At 49.8% G+C, this 26167-nt stretch overlaps 2 protein-coding genes across 5 annotated transcripts; one reads left to right on the top strand and one right to left on the bottom strand.

Annotated features, from left to right (window-relative positions):
* Nucleotides 1–215: 215 nt before the first annotated feature.
* Nucleotides 216–25957, top strand: METTL22 (methyltransferase 22, Kin17 lysine). Of its 4 annotated transcripts, XM_055241523.2 has the most exons (11): nt 216–353; nt 4062–4363; nt 7443–7823; nt 13738–13778; nt 13865–14009; nt 17789–17860; nt 19660–19713; nt 20654–20734; nt 20990–21092; nt 23083–23251; nt 24629–25957. In XM_055241523.2, exons 2-11 carry the CDS (start codon nt 4231–4233, stop codon nt 24662–24664), a joined length of 1215 nt encoding a protein of 404 aa, XP_055097498.1. In that variant the 5' UTR covers nt 216–353; nt 4062–4230; the 3' UTR covers nt 24665–25957. The 4 variants fall into 4 exon arrangements, with proteins under 4 accessions (XP_055097498.1, XP_063472963.1, XP_063472965.1 ...); XM_063616893.1 differs by lacking the exon at nt 17789–17860 and having other exon boundaries at nt 271–353; XM_063616895.1 differs by lacking the exon at nt 23083–23251 and having other exon boundaries at nt 271–353.
* LOC129462184 (small ribosomal subunit protein eS27-like) lies at nt 4422–6053 on the bottom strand. The gene is made up of 3 exons (XM_063616526.1): nt 6020–6053; nt 5279–5654; nt 4422–4425 (listed from the first exon to the last, which is right to left on the bottom strand). Exons 1-3 carry the CDS (start codon nt 6051–6053, stop codon nt 4422–4424), a joined length of 414 nt encoding a protein of 137 aa, XP_063472596.1.
* Nucleotides 25958–26167: the final 210 nt, after the last annotated feature.

The following is a 26167-nucleotide window of genomic DNA, read 5'->3' as shown; positions in this document are numbered from 1 at the left end:
ACCCCGGGTTCGAATCCAGGCTTTACCACTTAGTAGCTGGGCGAGTTATTTAACTCCTATTTAACTCTTTTAGAGGAATGAGTTTAGCCACCCATGTGCAGAGATGACCCCACCTAGGCAGGTCCCCCCAGCAAACACGCCCCGCCCGCGACCAGAGCAAAGGCTACAGGTGTCCGACGGCAACCCCCGGACGCATGCGCGGCCCGGGCAGGTAGGTGGAGCCGCGGTGCGCTGCGGGCAGATGGTCGCACGCGGGGGCGGGGCCGCGCCTGCGCAGACTGCCTGTTATGGCGGCCGCCTAAGTCCCCCCGCGACGGGTGTCGGATGGGACCTCAGCCTGGGCCCTGCGGCGGGTAAGTGCCTGGGAGAGGCGGCGGGATAGGGTAGGGTGCAGGGAACCTCCTGGCGCCGAGCCTGACTTTGAAATCCGAGCTTCCACAGATCTGAGGCCCAGATCCCTAAGGTCCGACCCCTCTCTTAGCCTCAGTTTCCCCTTCTAAACACGGGTGTTGGGAAAAGAAGTTCACGTCCTCACCTGGGTTTCCCTCTTGGGTCCAGGCACCTCTCCTTCGGTTCCAGATTAGGAAGGGAGGGCAGTGCCCGACCTGTGACTGTTTTTTGAGAGGGCAATAGTTAACCCACAAGGGTGGCGTCTGGAAGGCGACAAGACAAAGAGGACGAGTAGCCCCACGGGGGACGTCCGCGGAGCCCCTCACTACCACTCTACGCGCCGTGGCCAGGCCACGTCTTTCCTGCCCCCAACCTGGGCCTTCACACCCTGCCCTCCTCTAGCTCCTGGCCTAAATCGTCATGGGATCGCGCCAAATTCCTGATTGTTGAGTGAGTTGCAGTTATCGGAAAGAAAGATGAGGAGGGAAGTTGTTTCAACACCGTGACCCCAGCACACTGCTTATTTGGGACAACTGACTGGGGACCTATAGGAGAAGAAAGGTGGTAGCGTCTCAGTCTAGCCCCCACAGCCTTAGAAGAGGCAAGAACACGTTAGCTCCTGCTGCAGGGATGAACCTGCAGCCCTATGGAGAGGTGGTGGGGCAGGTCCCCATCTGCAACCTGGGTCTCCTTTCTCAGCTCTGCCCAGTGAAGAGAGGAGCCCGAAGCCCATACAGACCCTGCATTCCCGGAGGGAGACTTTTCCTGACTAGAGAAACTGTTACCTTTTTTCTTTCTTCCCAGCATTCACTTTAATCATTATTATATTGCTATAATGATAGTACTTACTATTGTTGCATATTGAACGTTTACTATATGTCGTAAGCCCGAAAAGTGATCATTGTCTCATATACTCCTCTGAGTATATGAGGGCCTGAGATAAGTTCAAGAGGGCCTCCTTATTTCCAGATAGCTCATTGTAGGGAAAGCCACTTAAAGGGAATCTCCTTCATCTGGGACTTACATTGCAGCGTACATTTCTTGGGAAGCCTGGTTGGATTGAATTTAAAAATGGAAAAGTCAACTAGAGATTAAGAATTTGAGTTTCTTTTTTATCTATACTTAAAATTTGGTGTGTAATATTATGCTCACTTTTAAAAAAAGCAAAGAACATTGATTTTTCTGGGATGTCAGTTTTCCAACAAAATTGCACTATAGGCCATGCGTGGTGGCTCACGCCTGTAATCCCAGCACTTTGGGAGGCCAAGATAGATGGATCACCTTAGGTTAGGAGTTCAAGACTAGCCTGGCCAACATGGCAAAACCCCATCTCTACTAAAAATACAAAAATTAACTGAGCATTGTGGTGCCTGCCTGTAGTCCCAGTTACTCGGGACACTGAGGTAGGATCACTTGAGCCCAGGAGGCGGAGCTTGTACTGAGCTGAGATGGCACCACTGCATTCTAGCCTGGGCAACACAGTGAGACTCTGTCTCAGAAAAAAAAAAAAAATGTGCTATGGCAAAAAAAGAAATGGCATCCTTTGGTTCACTTTTGATTTTTACAGCAATATTAGAGAGGATCTTCCCCACCCCCTTCAAAAAAAACTGTATGTGAAAGTCCTCAGTTTTCCCCCAGGACATCTCTAAGTCCTGAGAGAGCTTGATCTGCCTTTGAAATGAGTGGTAGGTATAAGCTGTATTTTCTCTTCTGGAATCTGGTCTGGTTTTGCCAGTCCCATTCATTAAGAGTGTTCGCCTTCAGGTCCAGCATATCTCCATCACTTTCAATGACACCATGAAATTCTGCATTGATTTGCCAGATTCGCAGACTTTCTTCACAACCCACTTGCATTTTAATGGCTTTGAGTAGGAAAGCTAGCATGGAGACGAATAAGGAATCATCTTTTTCCTAAAAATTTTTTTGTTGGGACAGCTTTTGCTGCTCCATAGCAAGCACTTAAATGTAGGAACTCCTGCAGTGTACTGGGATCATTAGGGCGGCATGAGTCATGATGACCTCATTTTGCAGTTGAAGAAATGGGGGCCCTGAAGATTTCATGACATCTACCCAGGTAGGAACAGCTACTGTAGGCAGTCAGGGGTTACAGGCAGGTTTGGGTCAAATACCTTAAACCAACCCCAGGACAAGGAGGTTGCTGGTGTTTTATTAACACCTACTATGAGCCAACGACTGCGCTCAGCACTTTACCCACCCAGTAACACTGCATGAGATTGTGGCTGAAGAAACACATGCAGAGAGGTGAAGTGATTTTCCTGAGATCCCATGGCTAGAAGGTGAGAGACCAGGGATCCCCACCTGGTCTGTCCAGCTTCAAAGCACATCACACTACTGCTGTTTGATGATGCTTTTTGATGAGGTGAAACGGCTGCAGGGAGGTCCCCCCTGTTTTTGACCACTTTGCCTCAGCCATAGTTTTCCAAGTTTTAGTTATTAATGTATCACCTGCATAATTTTTCCATATCTTTGTATCACCAGTGTAGTGACTTCCTTATTACTTTTCCTTTAAATCCACTCCCTCTTTTTTTTTTTTTTAATTTCTTTTTGAGACAGGGTCTTGCTCTGCCACCCAGCCTGGAGTGCAGAGTGCAGTGACGCATTCTCGGCTCACTGCAACCCCCGCCTTTTGGTGTCAAGTGATCTTCCCACCTCAGCCTCCCAAGTAGTTGGGACTACCGGTGCGCGCCACCACAGCTGGCTAATTCCACTCACCTTTTTAAATTCAGTAGCAGAGCTTTAAGCCAGGCATGATGGCTCACGCCTGTAATCCCAGCACTTTGGGAAGGTGAGGTGGGAGGATAGCTTGAGCCCAAGAATTTGAGACCAGCCTGGGAAACATAGTGAGACCCTTGTCTCTACAAAAAAAAAAATTTTAATGCCAAGCTTGGTGGCATAGCTATAGTCCTAACTACTAAGGAGGCTGAGGCAGGAGGATCGCATGAAGTTTGAGGCTGCAGTGAGCCATGATTGTACCACTGCCCTCCAGCCTGGGCAACAAAGCAAGCCCCTCTCTCTAAAAAGAAATGTTTAAAAATAAAACATTGTTTAAAATAGGAAAGCTTTATAACAACAAATGATACGGGGACAGTTGATAACTGCTTCTAGAATTAAAAAGAGACAGTAAAGGGCCATAACAACTAAATGCAAAGTGCAGATTGTGATTGGATACTGGTTTGGGGGGGAAAAAGACCTCAAAGACCTTTGGGAGACAGATGGAGGAAATTGACTTTAATGCTATTAGGGAATTATTAATTAACTTAGATTTGCTAATGGTCTTATGATTATATAGGGAAATGCTCTTAGGGGATAGACATTAAATAATTTAGGGACAAAATGTCATGATGTCTGCAATGTACTCTCAGCTCCAGGAGAAGAAACCAGAGAGGGCAGGCACATGTGGCAAAATGGTGACGATCATTGAATCTAAGCAGTAGTTCTATGGTTATGATATTCCCCTGTATCCTTACTGTTTGAAATTTTTTTGTAGTAAGTTGAAAAAAAAGGGAAAGGAAACTTTATAAATGGAAATTCATATCCCTTGCTGTAAATAAAAGGTTACTATGAAAATGAATATAATGAATATATGAATGAATATAGAATGAATATAATGAGTGAAATGAATATAAACAAAATAACACATTAATTTCCAGGTGGATTCTCTTCCCTGGCCAAGTCTCTGAGACCTTCTCCCAGGGTGGTGCAAAGCTACTGGCTACCAGCTTGGGCCTGTCTGCAGTATCTCCTCTGGGACCTGCCATGCTGAGGACCCATCTCACCTCTGAGGGGCTCCTGTCCTAGGACTAAGGTGGAGCCTGGGCCATGGTACAGCTGGCTCCTGCCGCAGCCATGGACGAGGTCACCTTTAGAAGCGACACTGTGCTGTCAGACGTCCACCTCTATACCCCGAACCATAGACACCTCATGGTACGGCTGAACAGCGTGGGGCAGCCAGGTAAGGTCCTGGGCCAAGGTGCCCTGCGGATCCTATTTTGTTTTCTGCTTTCTCATATTCATCTTTTTGGGGAAAATATTGGGAAGACTGGATTACGTAACTGTTATCCTCAGCCCACTTCTTAAGTGCCCTTTTTTTCTTTATGATTTTTTAAAAACCCTGTACTCTGCAATTTTTGTGTGTGGGGGTTTGTTTTGCTTTTGTTTTTGCAGTCTCACTCTGTCACCCAGTCTGGAATGCAGTGGCACAGTCATGGCTCACTGCAGCCTCAGACTCCTGGACTCAAGTGATCCTTCGTGTGCCTCCAGAGTAGCTGGGACTACAGGCTGACATCACCACACCTGGCTGGTTTTTATTTTGTAGAGATGGAGTCTTGCTAGCCCAGGCTGGTTTTGAACTCCAGGCCTGAAGCAACCCTCCCACCTTAGCCTCTTGAGTCCCTGGGATTACAGGCAAGCTGCTGCCCCACCACCTTGATTAAGCAAACTCCTGTGGTTTCCTGAGCACCTATTGTGCGCCTGACCCAGGACTTGATGCTGAGAATGCAGATATGAATGAGCCAAACTTTGCTGTCAGCAAGCCCATGGTCCAGTGGGGAGACAAAGTGCTAGGGCTCCATCTGTCCTCTGCTCTTTTTTTTTTCTGAGACAGAATCTCGCTCTGTCACCCAGCGGGTAGTGCAGTGGTGCGACCTCGGCTCACCGCAACCTCCGACTCCCGGGTTCACGCAACTCTCCTGCCTCAGCCTCCCGAGTGGCTGGGATTACAGGCACCTGCCACCACGCCCAGCTAATTTTTGTATTTTTAGTACAGACAGGGTTTCACCATGTTGGTCAGGCTGGTCTTGAACTTCTGACCTCACGTGATCCTCCCACCCTGGCCTCCTAAAGTGCTGGGATTACAGGCGTGAACCACCGCATCCAACCCTGTCCTGTACTTTTTTTTTTTTTTATCCATAATGTCTTTTTTGAGATGGTTTCGCACTCATCTTGATTCAGAGTGCTTTTAGTGCTCTTCCTCCTGAAGGAACATCCTTCTGTAAGCCTTGCTTTTCCTCCTGTAGGCTGGCAGAGGACAGTGGAGCAGCCAACACATGAAACTACCGTTTGTGCATGGCTAAAGACCGTGGTGATTTTATAGCATCCTGGGCATTTCACATCCATGAAGTAGGAATTGGGGCTCTGCACCAGGCGTTTCTTTTTGTGTTTCCTCTTCTCTTCTGGAGAGGCATGAAGGAGATCCTTTGTGAGAGGCGTGTTCTCGTGTGGGTAGGTCGTCACCACCGGAAAGGCTACTCTTTTTTTTTTTGAGGCAGAGTCTCGCTCTGTCGCCCAGGCTGGAGTGCAGTGGCGCAATCTCAGCTCACTGCAAGCTCTGCCTCCCGGGTTCACGCCATCCTCCTGCCTCAGCCTCCCAAGTAGCTGGGACTACAGGCGCCCGCCACCACGCCCGGCTAATTTTTTTGTATTTTTGGTAGAAACGGCGTTTTACCATGTTAACCAGGATGGTCTGTATCTCCTGACCTTGTGATCCGCCCGCCTCCACCTCCCAAAGTGTCCTTTACTCTTTATCCCCACTCCCTTTACCCTAGTCCAGCCGCCTCCGTTGCTTGCCTGGCTGCCTCTGTCTTCTCCCACTGAGTTCACTGCTGCTCACCCTCCCCACTTGTCTCTGCAGCAGCCCAGGGCATCTTTTGAAAATGCAGATCAAATCACAGCACTTCCTGAGTTAGACCTCCAGTGGCTTTCCATTGCTCTCAGAATGACATCCAGGTTCCTCAACTTGGTCTGTGAGGCCAGCCTGACCCAGCCTCTGCTTGTGTGCCTACCCTTATGTCACTCTCTCTTGCTCTTCTGTGGCCGCTGTCAGCTTCTTTCTGTCCCTCAAACACGGGGAGGGGAGTGAAGCAACCATAAGATATAAGGCCAGGGAGAAAACACTTGCTCCTGTGAGCCAAATCTGGCCTGTAGCTATTTTTATAAAGAGTTTTATGAAGCCACAGCCATGCCCATTCATTTACGTGTTTTTACAGCTGTTTTTGTGCTATAACGGCAGAGTTGAGGAGTTGCAACAAAGATCACAGGGCCCACAAAGCTTGAAAACAGATACATTTTATGAGACAGGGTCTCATTCTGTCACCCAAGCTGGAGTGCAGTGGTGCAGTCTTGAGTCACTACAGCCTTGACCTCCCCAGGCTCAGGTGATCCTCCCACCTCAGCCTCCCAAGTAGCTGGTAGTATAGGTACATGCCACCATACCCAGATTATTTTTTTTGTAGAGAAGGGTATTTACCATGTTTCCCAGGCTGGTCAAATTCCTGGGCTCAAGAAATCTTCCTGTCTTGGCCTCCCAAAGTGCTGGAATTACAGGTGTAAGCCACTGTGCCCAGCCAAAAAACGTTTTCATCTAACCTGTTACAGGAAAAGTTTGCTCACCCATGCCTTATATGGTTGCCACATCGGTGTCACACAGAATGCAGTTTTACTATATTCCTGGTAATTAACACAGCCTGTAATTATCTTGTTTACTTGCTTCATGTTTGTTCCCCTTCTTCACTCCTAAAATGTAAGGCCCTAACATACCAAATCCTGCTTTGTACCCACCAGCACCTAACATGGTACTTGGCACATAGTGTTCGGTGATGAATGGATGGATGATCGGACAGATCCAAAAACCGGCATAAACCCAGGATGCTGTGGGAGCTTAGAGGAGAGGCCCCTGAGCTCCTTCCTAAAAGTTGTGTGGCCTTGGTCACTCCTCTAAGCCTCAGTTTCTGGGTCTGTACAGTGAAGCTGATAATGCTATCTTCACAGCAGTTGTGGAGATTGAATGAGATGATATGAGCCAAGTGCCTCATAGATTCTCATGAAATGGTGGCTGCTGTTGGTGGTGGCCCCAGCCTTCCAGCTGGTGGTGGTCACAGCTGAATCAAGTGGGCCTTTTCTGCTGGCATTAGTATATCTCTACCTGGCCTTTAAAAATCTTTCCTATTGGTAATCAGATATTCTCAAAGAAGAAGAGGAAGGTAAAAAAGAAAACATCTTGGAATTCTCATTTTGCGTTTTGTCTTGCCTTTCAGTTTTCCTGTCCCAATTCAAGATTCTATGGAGCCAAGACTCTTGGACAGATTCAGGGGCCAAGGGTGGCGATCACAGAGATGTTCACACAAAGGAGCCTCCTTCTGCCAAGACAGGCAGCACGGGGTCCCCTCCAGGAAGTGGCCACAGTAATGAGGGTTTCTCCCTCCAGGCCGGGACTGACACCACTGGCCAAGAAGTGACTGAAGCTCAGCTGGATGAGGATGGGGATTTGGACGTGGTGAGAAGACCACGAGCCGCCTCTGATCCCAACCCAGCAGGGCCTCCGAGAGACAAGGTACATCCCATGATTCTAGCACAGGAAGAAGACGACGTCCTGGGAGAGGAAGCACAAGGCAGTCCGCACGATATCATCAGAATAGGTAAATAGAGGTGTGATGTGGCCCACCTGTCACCAAGGCAACTCCGCAGTGTCACTGCTCAGTGCTCAGTATGATCTGAGCGTGGACTCTGCAGGTCCAGGCAGCACAGGTTCTGAGAACCAGCTCGGGTGAGACTGGGGAACATCTCCACAACCCGTCACTCCTGCCCGGCTCACACCACTACAGCCTCACCCTGTGTGCTTTCTTCTCTGTGCTGTGCCTCCTTCCTAGAGTGCTCGCCCCCAGCCTCTGCTCCCTTAACATGTTCCCCATTGCTGTACAGTTTCCAGCTCAGCCACACCTCCTCCAGGAAGCCTCCCTGCTGCTGCCTCCCACATCTGTGCTCTTGCTCTAACTCAGCGTGTTGGGGGTGTGGGACAGGCTTGGCCTGGCTGGGCAGGCGGTAGGGAGCCATAGGCGGTTCTGGAGCTGGTGTGTGGCAGAGAGAGAGGGATGTAAATGAAAATGCATGGGGCGTGGACCAGTCAGATGGACTGGGAGCTGGGAGCTAGAAGCCAGGTAAGAAAGGGGAGGTGATGACGTGGTGGGAAAAATGGGACAGTTGAGAGGTTTGGACAGATACTCAGAGGTAGGATCAAAGAGGAACTGCTACCCAGGTATGGGGGCAGAGCAGAGGGGTTTTGGTAACTCTAGGATTTGAAATCTAGGGACCTGGCCCTCTGGAAACACCGGGAGCAGTAGGGAACTGGGCCAGGAGGTTATCGGTGCTGGTTAAGCACCTGTTGTGTTTTAGATATCTTCACTAGTATCGAGTGGCCTAGTCTGCACAGCCCCGCCTGAGGGGGTGCACGGATGAGGAAGTGACAGGCCTAGTGCCATGCAGCTTGGTGATGGTGAGCGACCTTCGAATCCATGCAGTGTCCACACCAGGGCTTTGCCTCCCCCTGGTGCTGCTCATTTGGGGAGCGGAGCTGTGATTTGAAGCCATTCATTGAGATCCGGGGTCCCCGATGGTGTCTGAGTTGCCAGGGAAAGGCCTCCCCAAGCACTGGCCTTGGTCAGAGAATGGGGGTGAGTGGGTCACTCTCAAAAACAGACAAAACAGCAGCTCTGTATCTATCTGCTCAGCAAACAGTTACTAAGCGCCTGCATAGTGGTACCAGGCAGCCTCTGTTCTAGACTGTCCCAGAGAGGGCAACGTGCAACTCACGCCAGAACCCAGTTCCGTGTATGCCATGAGTGACCTCTGCCCTCATGGCCTCTGCAGATAGGGATGAGTATTCCCATTTCACAGAGGAAGAGACTGAGGCTCAGTGAGGTTGAGGAACTTGCCTGGGGTCACACAGCTAGTCAGTGGCAGAGCTGAGACTTGTCTGTCTGATGCCGCAGCCTCAGGTCTGTCTGATGCCACAGCCTGCGCTCTCATTCCACATCATGGGGGCAGAGCATTCGAAAGAGGCTTGGAAAGTCCTGCTTCTCAGGGGGGCTGATGATGGCTCATTTCTCTCTGAGCTCTCACTGTTACTAGCCTCGCCGGAGCTGGGGAGCAAACCTGTCAGTTACTCCACAGTGAATGTTGTGTCTGTAGTGAATGTTCTGGGAATTTACCATCGTATGCGCTAAGAACAAAGTCCCTCGGGAAGGGGCCGGCCTGTGACCGGCTTCCCTGCCTGCCCTGTTCCGGTGACCTCATGGTGAGGCGCCCTTGTCTGTATACCTGGAAGTTCACTTTTTCAGCTCTCAGTCACTCGCTACCTGCCCTGAGGGAGGAGAGTGGAAAGGTAGCTAATGCATGAACCTAGGTAGTAACTCGTGATTATTTCAAACTGCTTAGAGCACTTTCATCTGCAAAACTTGATCTAATCCTGCAGGGCTGGATTTTGAGCCCAGCTCCATCTTCACAAGCCAGGTGACCAGAGACAAATGTCTTACCCACTCAGAACCACGTGATCGGGGAACCACTGTCCCTGGGTTTTAGTGATAATTTATTGAAACATGCCCACTGAGTGCCAGGAGCAGGGCCTGGCACAGCGTGGATGGTAAGCAGACGTCATTCTCCTTACAACCTTTTTCCTCTGACCCGTAAATCAACCCATTTTTTTCAAGTTATAGACCCATTTGAGAAACTCGTTTTTCTAAAGAAAAAGAAAAGAAAAATAGGTGTTTTCTTAACTATTCCAAGGGATTGACAAAACCTTAAAAAGTTTATCGAGGGATCTGCCAGGAATCCAGAGACCCAGGATTCAAAAGAAATTATGTTCAATTCCCCCATTGTAGAAATAAAGTGAGACCCCAAGAGAACTCGAGAGAGGCAGGGCTAGAACTCAGGCCGTCAGATTCTGAGTCCCATGCCTTCCTGCTGGAGAATCGGGCAAGTCGCTTAGCCTCTCTGAGCTCAGTTTCCTTGTCTGTACAAGGGGTACAACTTCCTCCAGTTGTAAGGAATTCAGAGAGACGGCACATACAAAGCTCTTAGCATAGTGCCTAGCACGGATTCAGTGTTCCATAAATGTGAGCCTCTGTCCTGGGGACTGGTCCAAGCTGGCAGGAGGGAGACTGGCTGACGAAGAGTCTAGGTTCCTGCAGGTCTGGAGACCCAGTTTGCAAATGAGGTAAGACATAATTCTAGAATCTGGTAAGGAGAGGTGAGATTCTAACCCTGTCTCATCCCATTGCTTGCCCTAGAGTTTCTCATGGGGATAGTTCCTCAGGCTGGCCTTGTATGTTCTCATGATACCTTTGGAATTATTTAAATATAAGCTCTGACTTTTCACAGGAGTGGGAGCCACAAGATGGCCCTGGATAGGGAGGTCCCCAAGTCACCCGGGCTTCCACCCCTAGACTGTGAATCCTCCTTCCTCACCCCAACGCAGCCACCTGGACCGGGCCCGGCCCAGGGCAGACATACTGGGCATTTGTTGTGATCTCTGACTATCCTGATGAGTCGTGAAGAAGCATATTTACCCATTCGGACACTAGCAAGTGCCTGAAACAGGGCAGGGATCAGGCAGACCTCGGAATCTCTGCACTCCGGACTCAAGGATGTCAGACACAAGAAAGAAGAGTGCCCTTGAGGTTGGCCACACTCGGCTTCCTGGGGAATTCATTTTGGCTTTTTCCATCTGGCCCCAGGGAGTCGCACAGCATCCACTTCTTCCTTTGATCCATCCCTGAGCCTCTCGTTCTCTCCCTTGTCAATTCGCCCTGGTGTTTTCTCGTGTCATCAGCATCAGCAGAAAGCACATCTTAGATCAGTTTTTGGTCAGACTCCCAAATGACTTCTTTTTAAATCCTCTTTTGTTTCTATTTGGCTTTAGAAAAACATGGGTCTCACTTTGCACTTTGTTACCCAGGCTGGTCTCAAACTCCTGGCTTCAGGCGATCCTCCCGCCTTAGCCGTCGAAAGTGTTGGGATTATAGGTGTGAGCCACTGTACCCGGCCATCTCAACACATTTTGATCTAATTAGATGTTTTTTTTCTCAGACTATGACCCTGGGCTGGTCATGTCCCCCTTCTGGGCTTCAGTGACCTCTACCTGTGCAAGGGCTGGGAGCCTTGACCACCTCAGTGGTTCTCAGATGTTTGCCGAGCCTGTGCTCTCTCAGAAGCGCTGTCTCGTTAAACACTGTTACAGCCTTAGAAATGAGGGATGAGGCTACTTCTGCATTTTGCAGAAGAGGGAACTGTGGCTCTGTCTCCAAGAAGTTAAGTGACTTGTCACCCAGCTAGGAAATGACAAAACTGGGTTGTCATGCAGGTCTCTGACCTCGGAGTCCTCATTCTCCCTCAAGGGAAGCTGGCCACCTGTTGGGGACAGCTGGGAGGCAGTACTTATGTCCACGAGACTCCTGGAAGGAAGTGACCAATCACATAGGACTGAGATCGCTATGGGAAGGTTCCCCTGGCAGCAGGAACCCTTAGGACAGCTGGGGTTAGGGAGCACATGGCAAGGAGGAAGCTTTCCCAGGCCAACGGAGGGAGAGGAGAGGAGAGGAGGCTATGAGCCATACCCAGGAGATGGCATGGGTGGGACTGGGGAAGAGGAACTGGGCAGGGACGCTGACACAGAGGGCCTGGGGCCGGGATGTAGACCACAGACACCCCTTCCCCTCCACGCACGAGCACACAAGCCTTCAGCCTGCCCAGCGAGTCCCTGTGCCTTTCATCCTGGGAGGCTCTGCCCCAGGCTTTTTAAACCATGTCCCTGGCATGGTTCAGATTCTACATCTCCCTTCCCCAAGCAGGTTGAAGAGCAGGGCACGGTGTCTCACACCTGTGATCCCACTTCAGGAGGCCAAAGCAGTGTATCACTTGAGCTCAGGCGTTTGAGACCAGCCCTGGCAACATGCTGCGACCCTATCTCTACAAAAACTACAAAACTAAAAAAATTTAGCCTGGCATGGAGGCACGCACCTGTAGCCCCAGCTACTCGAGAGGCTTAGGTGTTAGGGTCACTTGAGCATGGGAGGTGGAGGCTGCAGTGAGCCTTGGCCGTGCCACAACGCTAGCCTAGATGACAGAGTGAGACCCTGTCTCAAAACAGAGACAGAAAACTGCAGACGACCTGACTTGGAACCCCGCATCTGCCACTCACCCTCTCTGTGACCACAGCCTGCTAGCCTCCCCCAGCCACGTTTTCCTCATCCAGTAACACCCGAACCTGTCATTGGGCGATTTTGAAGATTAAATGAGAAAGCATTTAGCCCAGTGCCTCATGCAGAGAAGGTGCTTTTTTTTCTATTAACTTTACAAACAGTAATGCTGAACCTCAGTCAGTGTCTTTCTCTGTAATATACGTGTGAGCCAATCAAGTAGAATCTCAGTGGCACCCCGGGCTGGCTCACAGAATGTGTCTGTCTAGTGGATGTTGGTTCAGTGAAGGAACTTGGCATCAGGTGGCTTGGCAGGTGTATTTCTGTTCCAGTTTCAAACCAGGTGACGACGTTTTAGGACATAGCAAACTGAAGCCCTTCTGAAAGGAACATGTTTCATTAAAAGTGGCTTGTAAGCCACCATGTCCAATATAGCCAATATGCTGGTGGACTTTCCATTAGTCACTTTATTCACAGATCAGATTCGAACTGCCCATAGGGCTGAAATCTTTGGCCAGATTTTCCCAGGAGGAGCCCTCAGAGAACAGTGGCCCAGGTGTACAAGGGGACCCTGCACAGTCAGTTTCTCTCCTGATTTGGGGACAGACAGAGCGGTTGGCGATAGCTGTTACCATCTCACTTAAAAATACTTGAGCAAGTTATTTTCCCACCTCGGGAGCTCTTGAGCAAGTTCTTACTTAACAACAAAAAATGTTTTGCTTCATTCCTTTTCTCTTTGATCTTATATTTCCATTCTCTTCTCCCATCCACCAGAATTAGATCCTATTAGGGTATATTATAAATACAAAATATATTTTGCACTTGAGAATACTTATACTACTTTTCAACGTTTTTAAAAAGGATGTAAATTTAAACTTTGTTAACTTCTAATGTAGAAGTATATTTCTAAGTATAAGAAAATAATGAAGTTAAGTATGTTTCTCAGTATAAGAAAATACTTTTGAATGAGTTGTGATTATTAGTAGTATATAAATAAATATATTATGATTGTAACTTTGCAATTATTGGACATTAAAAAAGTAGTGCACTGCATGTGTGTGTAATTAAATTGGGCGAAAACCTAATTGTGACCCTCCCTAGCCTTGGGCTGTAGGGCAGAGATATCCAGTTACATGAAAGAGTGTGAGCCCCATTTCAAAAAGCTCCCATCCTCTGAGTGGTGCTCAAAGTCGCCTCCCAGCCAGTAGCACAGCCTGTGTTTCTGCTGCTCTCTAGAACCCCTGATTCCAACCTCTGGCGCCCACCTGACCATGCTGCCGGTTGCCACACTCCTGTCTTTTGGTTTTCTATCCATCCCTATTTCACAGTGGGCATTTCTCTTGGTTTCTGTCCCATCCAGAGCACACCATGGCCACACCCCTGGAAGATGTTGGCAAGCAGGTGGGTAGGTCTTGTCCGCTTCCCGTGGCCCTGATGGGTCTCTGCAGAGCCTCACGCTGCTTGTCGCTCCTTGTCCTCCCCTCCAGGTGTGGCGGGGCGCCCTGCTTCTGGCGGACTACATCCTGTTCCGACAGGACCTCTTCCGAGGATGCACAGCGCTGGAGCTCGGGGCCGGCACGGGGCTCGCTAGCATCGTCGCAGCCACCGTGGCACGGACCGTTTATTGTACAGGTAATGAGGTGACATCTCAGGCTGCAGGGAAGTACTCACCTTCACAAAGCGTGCACTGACTGTATAAAAAAAGAGGCAGAGGCACTGGAAACTGGATGTTCGCTGCTGTTGATTTTGCCATCCTGGTCGCCTGGCCCTCTCCACTCTCCATTTTTTCTCAGTGACATCAGAATGACCCAGCAATACCCACTCAGCAGCAGCAGCATCACCCAGTGGCTGTAAGGCCATTGAGCTTCAGGAGGTGCCTATCGCCCCTGCTGGTACCTCTCTCCCCACCCCTGAGAAAGAGCAAATATCTCCAAAAACAGGAGGAATATACCCTTTTAGAAGGCTTTGAAAACAAGTTTATTAGTTTTTCCCTGGGTATAGAAGCCTTGCCCATTCTTTGTAGGAGATTTTTAAAACAGTAAATAAAAATTACTCATAATTTTACAATCCCTAGATTGAATCAACAATATGCAACTCAGGGATCATCTCCCATGTGTCACTCATTTCTAGATGTAGGAGGCCCTGCGGTGAATGGAGCTGACTAGGCACTGCCCTCAGGGTGCTTATGTTGTAAGAATCTCCTCCAAATGATAGCTGAAATCAAGCTGCAGCAGCACTGTATTCTGCTGAAAATGTTGGAAAACATTTTTTAAGAGCATTTTCTTTTTTAAATGTGTATATATTTAGGGGGTACAAGTGCGGGTTTCTGATGTGCAGCTATACTGCAGTGATGACGTCCATCTGGGCTTTTAGTGGACGCACCACTCAAATAGTGAACATCGTACCCAATAGGGAAGCTTTAATCCCCCACCCTTCCCACCCTGTCACCTTCTGGAATCCCCAGTGTCTGTGTTTCCACTCAGTATGTCCATGTTTACCCATTGTTTAGCTCCCACTCATAAGTGAGAACATTTTAAGAGCATTTTCTCATGCCATTAAAAAATTATTATATAGGCCAGGTGTGGTGGCTCACATCTGTAATCCCAGCACTTTGGGAGGCTGAGGCAGGCATATCACCTGAGGTCAGGAGTTTGAGAACAGCCAGGCCAACATGGTGAAACCCTGTCTGTACTAAAAATACAAAAATTAACCAGATGTGGTGGCGGTGGGCACCTGTAATCCCAGCTACTTGGGAGGCTTGAACCTGAGAGGCAGAGGTTGCAGTGAGCTGAGATTGCACCACTGCACTCCAGTCTGGGCAACAGAGTGAGACTCTGTCTCAAAAAAAAAAAAAAAACTTCATATATGACTTTTAATGACCAGATAATATTTCATCTTGTTTGTAACCCTTCTCCTATTGCTGGGCATTTTGGCCATTCCTGTGGGTTTTTGTTTTTTGTTTTTTGTTTTGCATTTGTCAGTTACACTGTGATGAACATCTTTGTATATTGTCTAATAATTTGTCACCTAGGTTCCTAGGAGTGGGCGGTGTTAGTTACATTGCAATGAACATCTTTGTGTATCGTTGTCTAATAACCTGTCACTAGGTTCCTAGAAGTGGGTGAGACTATTCTTAAGCTTTTGATGAACATTACCAACTAATTTCTTTTTTAGTATTTAATTTTGAAATAATTTCAGACTCATAAAGGAGTTGTTAAAATAATGCAGCAAGTGCCATGTGCCCTTCCTCTGGCTCCCCAATGGTGACATCACACACAACCATAGTACAGTGATGAAAACCAGCCGGTGAAGTTAGCTAAACTCCTGATGTGCCAGAGTGCTTTCTTTAGAACAAATATACCAGTTTACAAGAGAGTAGTGAGCTCATCAAGTGAACATTGTTGTTATATTTTAAATCTTTAATATCTGCTGGACAGAAAGAGGTATCAGCTGATGTGGTTTACACCTCACTGCTTCCTAGTGAACGTTTCCTGGCACAGACTCTTGTTTCTGAGATAGGGAGGAAGAAGCTAGAGATCACCAGTCCCTGAGGTACAGTTTTCAAATATGCTGAGTTAACCACTGGTCAGGAGTCTGCAGTGCAGCCACGTTATTGGCTGCTTCTTGACAATGTCATGTAAATTATCAGTGAGCGCTTCTCAGAGTCAAGCCGTCCAAGAGCTTTGCTTCGTGCCTGGTGCCTAATAGCAGGATATAAAGAAGGCTTATCCCTGAGAGAGATTTACCAGCATGGGGAAGAAAGCTTGCATTTAGATGCCATGTTCCAGTTGGAAAAGTCCTTTCAGATGCATCAGTGCCCGCCTGTAACTTCACAGTGACTCTGGGCAGAGCCCAGGGTTCCTATCTCTGTTGTCCAAATGGGCAGACTGAGGCTGGCCCAAGGTCATCCACAGCTGCTGACGAGACCCGAGGCCCTTGATGTGGACCTGCTGGCTCACAGGGCAGTGCCCTTGTCCCGTGGTGGAATTTCAGATTGTGTTGCATGGAACAGAGCTCCCGTGAGCTGGCCAAGGGATGCTGGGGAGAACGCACTCAGGGCACCAGGGCTCCTACCCCACTCAGCCAGAGCTGCTCCTCTGTTACCTGTTGTATGGGTTAAAAGCTTTTGACAGAAACTATCATAAAGGTTTAAAAACTGCTAAGCCTGGCCAGGCGTGGTGGCTAATCCCTGTAATCCCAGCACTTTGAGAGGCCAAGGCAGGTGGATCACCTGAGGTCAGGAGTTTTGAGACCAGCTTGGCCAACATGGTGAAACCCCATCTGTACTAAAAATACAAAAAAAAAAAAAAAATTAGCCAGGCTTGGTGGCATGCGCCTATAATCCCAGCTACTTGGGAGGCTGAGGCAGGAGAATTGCTTGAACATGGGAGGTGGAGGTTGCAGTGAGCCGAGGTTGCACCACTGTACTTCAGCTTGGTCAACAAGTGCGAAACTCCGTTTCCAAAAAGCTGCTAAGCCCATCGTGTGCTGTGAGGTACATATCATCAGTATTCTCTTGGCCTAGGAGAAAGGGTAGATCCCTCCCTTCTGCGAGCAGGGAGCTCCTCCCATAGATGGCTCTTTGTGACCCCTGGGGTGCAGATGTTAGTCCCAGGGAGATTGCAGTTGATGGGGGGAGTCCACGCCCACAGTGGACCAAGCAAATATCATTAACAAGACATCCTGTACTTTCTACACATACATGCTTCTAATTAGAAATTTATGTTTGGTAAAGCACTGCTTCCCCCAGTGACGATTCACTGTACCACAAGTCAGTTCTTGAAATGAGAAATCCCACTTGTCAGAGTAGCAGGCGGCTGGGAGGGAGATCTGGGTGGCAGCAAAGTGAATCGCGCTCGAGAGAGTGGGCTCAGCCTGTTTGAATCTGCTCTGTGTTCTGACGAATCATAAGAAAACACCCTTCTGGACCGGAAAACTGGTCCAGTCAGTTTTCCTAGGGTGTCAAAGAACGAGCCTAAATTTGGAGTTAGAAAAACCTGGATTCAAATCCCAACTCTTGCTCCCAATAGCTGCATGACTTTGCTCAAGTCACTTAATCCGTGAAATGGGATTCATGATCCCGGCTTCTGCGTGGCTATAAACATGAAAAGGATGAACTAGGGAAGTGCATGCGTGTTCCATGTGCTCGGATGGTGTTGGGAGCTTGCACTCCTTCCCTCTGGAATGCACACTGTCTCTCCTCATCAGGATGAGAATCTCTTATTTAGGGAACAAGCCAATGAAGAGAGCCTTAAGGTGAGCGTATTTAATTTTGGCAGTAAGACACATAGGTTAAACGCTTCTCTAATTTCTGCAGTTGTGCTGTTGATAACAGCTCTCTCTAGGCAAAAATGTGGAGATAAAAGCATCGTAACGGCCGGCGCTGTATGGCTTGCCCTCTGTCATTCCAGATGTCGGTGCAGATCTCTTGGCCATGTGCCAGCGAAACATTGCCCTCAATAGCCACCTGGCTGCCGCTGGAGGTGAGGCCCAGGGGGTCTTCTGCCAGGGAGGGAGGTTTCTCTGTTGAGCAGGTAGGACAGACACCCAAGACCGTGACGTTGGGAGGCAGGGCTCTGCCTGTGTCCCTTGCAGCAGGTGAGTAAAGGGAGCAGGCATCGTCTGGGCATCACAGAGCTTCAGAGCATTGAGGATGCTCCTTGGGTCACCTCCTCATTCCCAGATCCACTGGGTCATTCTACTCCGGCTCTTTCTCTCCCGGACACTGTCAGCGGCCCCTGAGCTGGTCTCCCCAGCTCCTAGTTGACCCGTCCAAGATGTCCTCATGAAACATCCAGAGTGCCCTTTCTCAGATGCAAGCCTGTCCCCTTCACTTGCTGCTGAAAACCTTCCAGGGGCATCATCACTTGTGGGGTGAAGTCTGAGCTCCTTGAATTCCCAGGCCTCCCTGGCCCAGCCCCGGCCTGCTCTCCCTGCCTCCTCCTGACAGTCTCCCTTCCAGCCCTGCATCCAGCATGGCCAGGACTCATTCACAGGCCAGTTCCTCTGCGCACATGGGCCCCCGCCTCCATCTGCCTGGTTGTCTGCTCCCTGCACGGCCTGCAGGGATGAGTGTATGTGATGGGTGACGACAGTTATGTCCTAACGAGGCTGTCGGTGCAGCCTTTCCTCCTCTGAGCAGCCCCCCAGGCTTCAGGGCCTTCAGTGGTTTCCTGTTGCTTTCTCATCTTCTTGGGGATCTGGCCCCTGTCTGTCTGCAGCCCCCACCCCCCCAGCCGACCTCAACATCTTTCAGATCACTTTCCCTCAAGTCCTTTGCCCTTGCTCTTCCCTCCGCCTGAGTGCTCTGCCCTCCCTCCTCCTCCCAGCAAGTCCTCATCACACTCGGGGCTCCAGACCTCCAGATTTGAGGCCAGAGCCTCCAACAGACTCCAGGAACACCTTGCGTGATTGCATTTTACCATCTGCTCATGGGACTAGTTATTGGCGTTTTTCGTTCCCACCAGACTACAAGCTCTGTGGGTGCAGGTACCCTGTCTGCGTTTGCTCTCCACTGTCACAATGTTTGTTGAGTGCTCAGCATACAGTAGGCAGTCAGCAGAGCTGGGAGGACGGAGGGAGCGTGCTGGTGGAAGCCTTCCCTGACATCCGCTGTCTGACATGAGTTCCTCTCTCCTCCTGTGCATTTGCCTCATCCTTCTGACATCACCCAGCCACACAGTCTTGCCGTTGTTGGTTAACCTGCCAGTCTCTCCTAGGGGAGCTGGTCTGCAAAGATGGGGAGCATGACTCTTAAATCTTTATTTTCCCTATGTGTGTCACAGTCCCTGACACATAGCACTCAAAAAATGCTGGAAGAATGGACGGATGAATGGAGGGAAGGGACAGAGGATGAATAATGGATGAGAAGGAGGGAAGGAGGATAACAAGGATGGGTGGGTGGGTGGGTGGGAGTGTAGAAGGATGGATAGATGGGTAGATGAGAGGATGGATGGATGGATGGATGGATGGATAGATGAGAGGATGGATGGGAGGGAGGGAGGGAGGGAAGGAAGATAGGTGGGTGGATGGATGGATAGAAGGAAGGGCTGGAAGATGGGCAGGTGGGTGGGTGGGTGGATGGCTGGGTGGGTGGGTGGATGGATGGATGGATGCCTGGCTGGCTGGCTGGCTGTAAAGATGGAAGGGCAGGAAGATGGATGGGTGAGAGCAAGGGTGGGTGGGTGGATAGATGGATCTTGGTATATAGTGTAAAAGTTTTATCTTTTTTTCCTGATTATGTTTAGAGTTTGGAAGGTTCTCTTTTTGTTTGTTTTTACAGGTGGTATAGTTAAGGTCAAAGAACTAGACTGGCTGAAGGACGACCTCTGCACAGGTGTGTGTTTCTCTCAGACGTCCCCCAGTATGATTCAGTGACTCCTTTGTAATACCTCAGTGCCACTGGCTCTGTGGCCTTGACGGAGCTGTAGTCCCAGCTGCTGCCACAGTCCCATCAGCGCATGGCAGCTTCTGTCCATTGGCCGATGAGCCTCAGCTGTCATGCTCCGAGTGCCTGCTGCATGCTGGGCACCTCACGTTCATTTTCTTCTCCAGGTGTTGTGGTTTCCCTGTGTGGTAGCATGGTAATCCCTAAATTGTGAGTGCAGACTGCCCATGGGCACAGCTGATACACAGCAGGGTAGGGGCATGGACCCGAGTTTGTCAGACTCTGGGGCACAGACCATTTCCCAACAAACAATGGTGCTAGGAAGCCCCCCGGGTAGGACAGTTTCCCGTATTTCTTACAGAGACTACTTCAGACCTGGGTGCTTGCTCTTTCTTTGTATAAAGATGTCTTTTTTTTCCCCTGTCAGATGGCAGATGGGAAAAGTTATTCCTTGAGTACTGGTCACCTGCCTAGCACTTTGTGCACCGTAGGCCCTTCGACCCTCCCAATAGTCCCGTGAGGAAATAGTACTGTGCCCTTTCTGTGAGTGCGAAACTGAAGCCGTTTTCCTGGGCCACCCAGCAGGCAGATGGGGCAGATCACGTCCTGCACTGGGCCACAGGCCAAGGCAGCAGGTGAGGCTGAAATCCGCCTGCTGCTCACTGGCTAGAGCAGACACTCAGCAGAAAAGGCACCTCTTCCACCGTGACTCTGCATCGGGCAGCAGTGGGCCTGAAGCAGGGAGTCAGGTCTGCCCGGCGGTGCCCACTGCACCAAGCTACCCCCAGCCCTGTTTCTTCTCTTGAAGTGCCTTTCGGTGAGTCCCAGTGAGAGATGGTGGCCAGGAGAGAAGGCAATGGGCACAAAGCGTGCTTTTGTTCTTTCTTAGACCCCGAGGTCCCCTTCAGTTGGTCACAAGAGGAAATTTCTGACTTGTACGATCACACCACCATCCTGTTTGCAGCCGAAGGTAAGAAAATTTGTCCTTCGCCATACACGTCCTTTGTTGTAGCATGAAGTCAAATGCAGTCTCTCCTCACCTCCCGCCGGAGTTCAGTTTTAGAAGTGACTTTCCGGGATGTGCCAGCACATCTGCAGTGTTAATTCTGGGAGCTGCTGCTGTTCCATGGTGATAAGCATTCTCTCTGCGCGGATGGCTCTGAAAAGTCGACTTCTCTAATATTTGCATGTTTTCCTCTAATGCTGGCCTTTTCGCTTCCCACAGTGTTTTACGACGACGACTTGACTGATGCTGTGTTTAAAACGCTCTCCCGACTCGCCCACAGATTGAAAAATGCCTGCACAGCCATACTGTCCGTGGAGAAGAGGTGAGCTTTGCGCCACGGGAACCGTGCTGACGTACCGAGTATCAGCGGAACTCTCACCTGCTAACTGTGTCCTTGTCAGTGTCATCGTGATTGTTAGTGCCACTTATTGAGCACCTACTGTGTGCCAGGCCTGTGCTCATCCTTTGTTTACATTACTGCACTGAATGCATCCTAGCCCTGTGTGCAGGCGCTGCTGTCCCACTTTACTGATGAAGAGAGGAAGGCTGGGAAACATCAGGGGCCTTGCCCAGGGCACAGCTAGTTGGTGACAGACAAGGACTTGAATGCCGACTGTACTGGAACCTCAGCGCTTGGCCAGCACACACTGAGAGCTTCTCTTCCTGAATGTTCTCTCTGTGGTGCCGTCTGTCTCTTCAGCTCCCCCAGGTCTCTTTCTCTTGCTGAATCGGCCAGCTCCTCACCCAACAGCCTCTCCCAGACATTTCCACTTGAATATCCTAAAATGTTAGGTTCCATTTATTGAGTGCCCACCTTGTGATAGCCTCACACATTCTCCTGCAATACTTAACAGTAGTCCACAGCTTTTCTGAAGATCGTTTGGAATCCATAGCAAAAACTGTAAAACTAAACAGACGTCTTCACCCAGCAATTCAGCATCTGGAAATTCACACTCATGGTTGTGTACAAAGCTGTATGTACTTGCATATTTATTGCAGTGTTACTTATACCAATAATACCGAGGGCTTGCTTTGAGGCACACACTGAGCAATAGCAATGTACAGACCTCATTTGGATCCTGATTTCATAAACTGTAAAGGAGAAACGTCAGGAAAGTTGGGAAAAGTTGAATACTGAATATTTGATGTTAAACGGTGATTGTTAAACTTTAGTTGAAAAGGTCTCCATCTTTTTGATACACACACTGACATTTCCACCTTCACAGAGGAAATGGGTTGGTGTCTGGCATTTGCTTTTTAATAACTCAGTGGGGGCAGGGGGCCCCGGAAAGAGCCAAGGTGGCAGAATGGCTGAAAGTGGACAGTGGCTGAAGCTGGTAATGGGTTCATTAGACAGTTTTGTTTTTTGTTTTTTTTTTTTTTTTTTGAGGCAGAGTCTCGCCCTGTCGGCCCAGGCTGGAGTGTGATGGTGCGATCTTGGCTCAGCACAAGCTCCGCCTCCCGGGTTCACGCCATTCTCCTGTCTCAGCCTCCTGAGTAGCTGGGATTACAGGCATGCGCCACCACACCTGGCTAATTTTTGTATTTTTAGTAGAAACGGGGTTTCACCATGTTGTCCAGGCTGGTCTCAAACTCCTGACCTCAGGTGATCTGCCCTCCTCAGCCTCCCACAGTGCTGGGATTACAAGTGGGAGCCACCACGCCCAGCATAGACTTTTCTTACTCCTGTTGCATGTCTGGAATTTTTCTTAATAAAAAAATTTGGAAAGGAAAGGGAAAAAGGCAAAGAGCTTTAATTTCAAGTGAAACCATCTTGTAGACTAAGGTTTTGAAAGGCAAGTGGCAGGGTTGGGAGACCTGTTTCTGAAGGTGCTCACTCTCTGAAGTCTCTCAGACCCCAGCTTCCCGGCAGTTTTCTCTCTGTTTTCTGTGCTCCTGGAGTCCTCTGCACCGCCTCCTGCCACTGCCTCTCATTCATTCATTTCTGAGATAGTTACGCGCAGCTCCGGGCACCAGATTCTGTGCTGGGTGCAGGCAGGACCTGGAGGGCGTCCTCAAGTGTTGATCTGCAGGACTGTCTTGATCTTTCCAGCGGTGTCATTGTGGGCACGTGACCTCAGCTTTCTGAGCCTGTTTCCACATCTGTAAAGTGCTATCCACTTCCACCGCCTGGGCTGTCATGCAGATGTAGGAAGGAATTGCACTCAAACACTCAGCAGGAGACAGGCGCTCAGTAAAAGCCCATCCAGGGGATATGAGATCAGTGAGGGTTAGGAAAGCAGGTGGGCGGAAACAGCAAAACCCTTCTTGTTGATGATGGCAGTTTGTGTGTCCGGCTGGCTGGTTTGCAGGCTCAACTTCACACTGAGACACTTGGACGTCACATGTGAAGCCTACGATCACTTCCGCTCCTGCTTACACGCACTGGAGCAGCTCGCAGATGGCAAGCTGCGCTTCGTGGTGGAGCCCGTGGAGGCCTCCTTCCCACAGCTCCTGGTTTACGAGCGCATCCAGCAGCTGGTAGGTCCAGGCCCCGAAACAGGGTCGTTGGTTGCTTTATTGTGAAGCGGGTGACTCCGGGGCAAAGAGGTGATGAAGCAAGCCCTCCAAGCACAGGCTCCACCCTAGTCCTGCAGGGGGTGAAACCTGCGTGCCTGGCACCGTCTGTAGTGGAACCTGTTGGGGGAGCTACATCCTGTTCTTAGTGGCCACCATGTCTGGAGAGGGGCCTACGGGCGAACCTTAGCTTTTACTTTATAGCACATTTTCCCCGCATGGACAGTTCAGACTCCAGAGGAGGCAAGACCGAGGCAGAGGTTGTTTGGGGAACAGGAAGTCAGTGGAGGGGAAGTTTGTGGGTTGCAGATCTTGGTGCAGGGGCCCTGCTGTGGTGGCCGCTGGACACAGCTTCACTGTGGAAGTATACCAGCCCCTCTCGGACTGAACTGGCTTTTCTATTAACTGGAGCCCAAAGATTGAGAATTAACTTCTTTTGTTCTGTTTGCCTTTTGGCTGTGGCCTCCCTTTCTCTGTCTGTGGAGACCTGGGCCTAGTTCTAAGGAAAAAGGGAGGAAGAGGGAGTCACGAGGAGCTGCCACCCTCGCCCTCTGTCTCGCGTCCCGAGCAAGGGCAGCGTGGAATTCGTGTGGTTTTGTGTGCGAGGAGGATCTTGTATTTATTGCTCTGCCACTTCTGGGCAGCATTAAGAGTAGCGTCACATAACCAGGAACACGCATTTCTTACAAATCAGCAGCCCTAGTACATGATGCCTAAGACGTCCCAAAAACACCAGGTATGGTGGCTCCCACCTGTAATCCCAGCACTCTGGGAGGCCAAGGTCGGAGGGTTGCTTGAAGCTAGGAGTTTGAGGCCAGCCTGGGCAACACAGACCCCATCTCTACAAAAATTAAGGAAAAAAATTAGCCACGCGTGGTGGTGCACACCTGTGGTCCCAGCTACTCTGGAGGCTGAGGTGGGAGGATTGCTTGAGCCCAGAAGTGCAAGGCTGCAGCGAGCTGTGATGGTGCCACTGCACTCCAGCCTGGGCAACAGAGTGAGATCCTATCTCTAAAATAAAATTGTATATAAAGATCTCCCCCAAAATGGAGAGATTATGGCGACTCACTGCTATTCTGGTCTCTTCCGATTGTGTGACATCCTCTGATGCCCCTTCCGTTAATGCTGGGACTTCATCTATCCAGCCCCTCTGCCACAGTAAAACAGAACAGCCCAGAGCAACAAAGAAAGGAGGAAGCCGCCCACCGCTCCTGCCCCAGCTCGCCTGCTCCATGGCTGGCGTGTTTAACTACTCTCCTTGGTGAATCACTTTCCTTCATGAAATTGTGATGCTCTTGTATGTGCACTTCAGAAACCTGTTCTTTTCTCTGTTTGCTGCAGGAGCTCTGGAAGATCATCGCAGAACCAGTAACGTGACCCGTCGCCTCCACAAGGCGTGGTGCCTCGACTGTTCCTAGAGTATATTTCTAGTGAAATTAGAAGCTCACCAAAGCAACGTACTTGAGATTTTGTCATGGTTACATGTACCTTAGACGACCCAAGGTGGTTTTCTGGGATCTGTCCCTGCCTCCCAGTTGCAGCCGGAGAAGGTTGTTGCTGTGGGCTAGAGGTCACTTTAGTTGCCTGTTTCTCATGGTTGTGATGTGTGCTCCAGGGTCAAGCCGAGCCACGTTCCTTCTCAGCTCAGTTCCACCCAGGTCAGTCATTTCAGCTGTGTGCTTTACTTGCAGTTGTGGCCCTGGCTGTGAGGTGGATTCTTGTACTGCCCTCTGTCAGCTGTTTACAGATGGGTTGACTACCACTGCCACTATTGCCATCATATCGCCACTCGGCACAAAAGCCTCATTTCCTCCCAGGGTTGGGTACGCTTCACCCCATCCCTCTGATGAGGGCCCCATGAGAAGGAAGAGGCAGGAGCTGGTGCCAGGAGTGGACTGGCATTGGCCTTTGTATTTAATTTTAACTGTTTATCACTCAAATCAGGTACATTTGGAATAAACCTAAGAGCCACTCTTTGGGGTCACATGCAGCTGCCAGGGTTTGTGTAGTGATCTTCCTCAGAGGTGATCCCTTCAGCCTGGACTCATTTTCCCTCTGCCCCTTGGTCTCTCCATCTTATCACGTGTGCACGAGTCTGTCTGTCTGGTTTTTTATCTTCTCCGTCTGTGCCTCTCTCCTCCCATCTTGACCCCTTCCTGTCATCCTCTATGTCCCACTGTCTCTCTCCTTCTCTCCAGTTTCTGTTCCATCTTCCTGCTACCCTTGGCCCTTCCTGCGGCCCCTTCCCCCTGCCTTGCTCCTGCTGCACACTTTGCACCAGGGCCTTGCATGGCCCCTTTCCGCCTCCCTCGCAGCTCACGTTTCCTGGCTTCTCCATGCACTGTCGCTGCCCACGCTCGCTTCTCCCCAAGCACCCAGGTTCCATCCCTAGGCCCATCATACCCCTGGCATTGGCTAATCCCTCATGCTAGGGGCCAGGCACTTGAAGTCTAACTTCATCTTCCCAACAAATTTAGGAGGTCCACAGGCTTGTGATACCCACATTACAGCGGAGAAGACTGAGGTCCAAAAAGGAAAAAGTCTCCATGAGGTCAGGGACCTTGTTGTCTTAAATATCACTACATCCCTGGTGTGTGGTCTGCCAAAAAGTAGATGCTCAACACATATTGTTGAATGAATTGCTAATATAAGTTACTATTTAGGGCATTATTTCCTATTTGTGAGTGATTTTGCCTCCAGGAACATTTGGCAGTGCCTGGAGACATTTTTGGTGGTCACAAGTAGGGGAAACGGCTGCCACCAGTATCCAGTGGGTGAGACCAGGGATGCTGCTAAACATCCTATAATGTGCTAATGCACGGAACAGCCCCCACAACACAAAATGATCCAGCCCGAAATGTGAGTAGCGCCGAGGCAGAG

Source organism: Symphalangus syndactylus, chromosome 14, assembly GCF_028878055.3.
Source record: "Symphalangus syndactylus isolate Jambi chromosome 14, NHGRI_mSymSyn1-v2.1_pri, whole genome shotgun sequence".
Classification (NCBI taxonomy): domain Eukaryota; kingdom Metazoa; phylum Chordata; class Mammalia; order Primates; family Hylobatidae; genus Symphalangus; species Symphalangus syndactylus.
The sequence above is the reverse complement of the archived record's forward strand: the minus strand, read 5'-3'. Positions and strand labels throughout refer to the sequence as shown.

Excerpts from the sequence above, each read along its gene's own strand:
- METTL22 (XM_055241523.2), top strand. The coding sequence starts at position 4,231 with ATGGTACAGCTGGCTCCTGCCGCAGCCATGGACGAGGTCACCTTTAGA. Across the intron at positions 4,364-7,442 it reads GAACAGCGTGGGGCAGCCAG|TTTTCCTGTCCCAATTCAAG; the intron begins GTAAGGTCCTGG and ends CTTGCCTTTCAG. Across the intron at positions 13,779-13,864 it reads TGGAAGATGTTGGCAAGCAG|GTGTGGCGGGGCGCCCTGCT; the intron begins GTGGGTAGGTCT and ends CCTCCCCTCCAG.
- LOC129462184 (XM_063616526.1), bottom strand. The coding sequence starts at position 6,053 with ATGCCCTGGGCTGCTGCAGAGACAAGTGGGGAGG. Across the intron at positions 5,655-6,019 it reads TGCAGAGACAAGTGGGGAGG|CCTTTCCGGTGGTGACGACC; the intron begins GTGAGCAGCAGT and ends AAAAAAGAGTAG.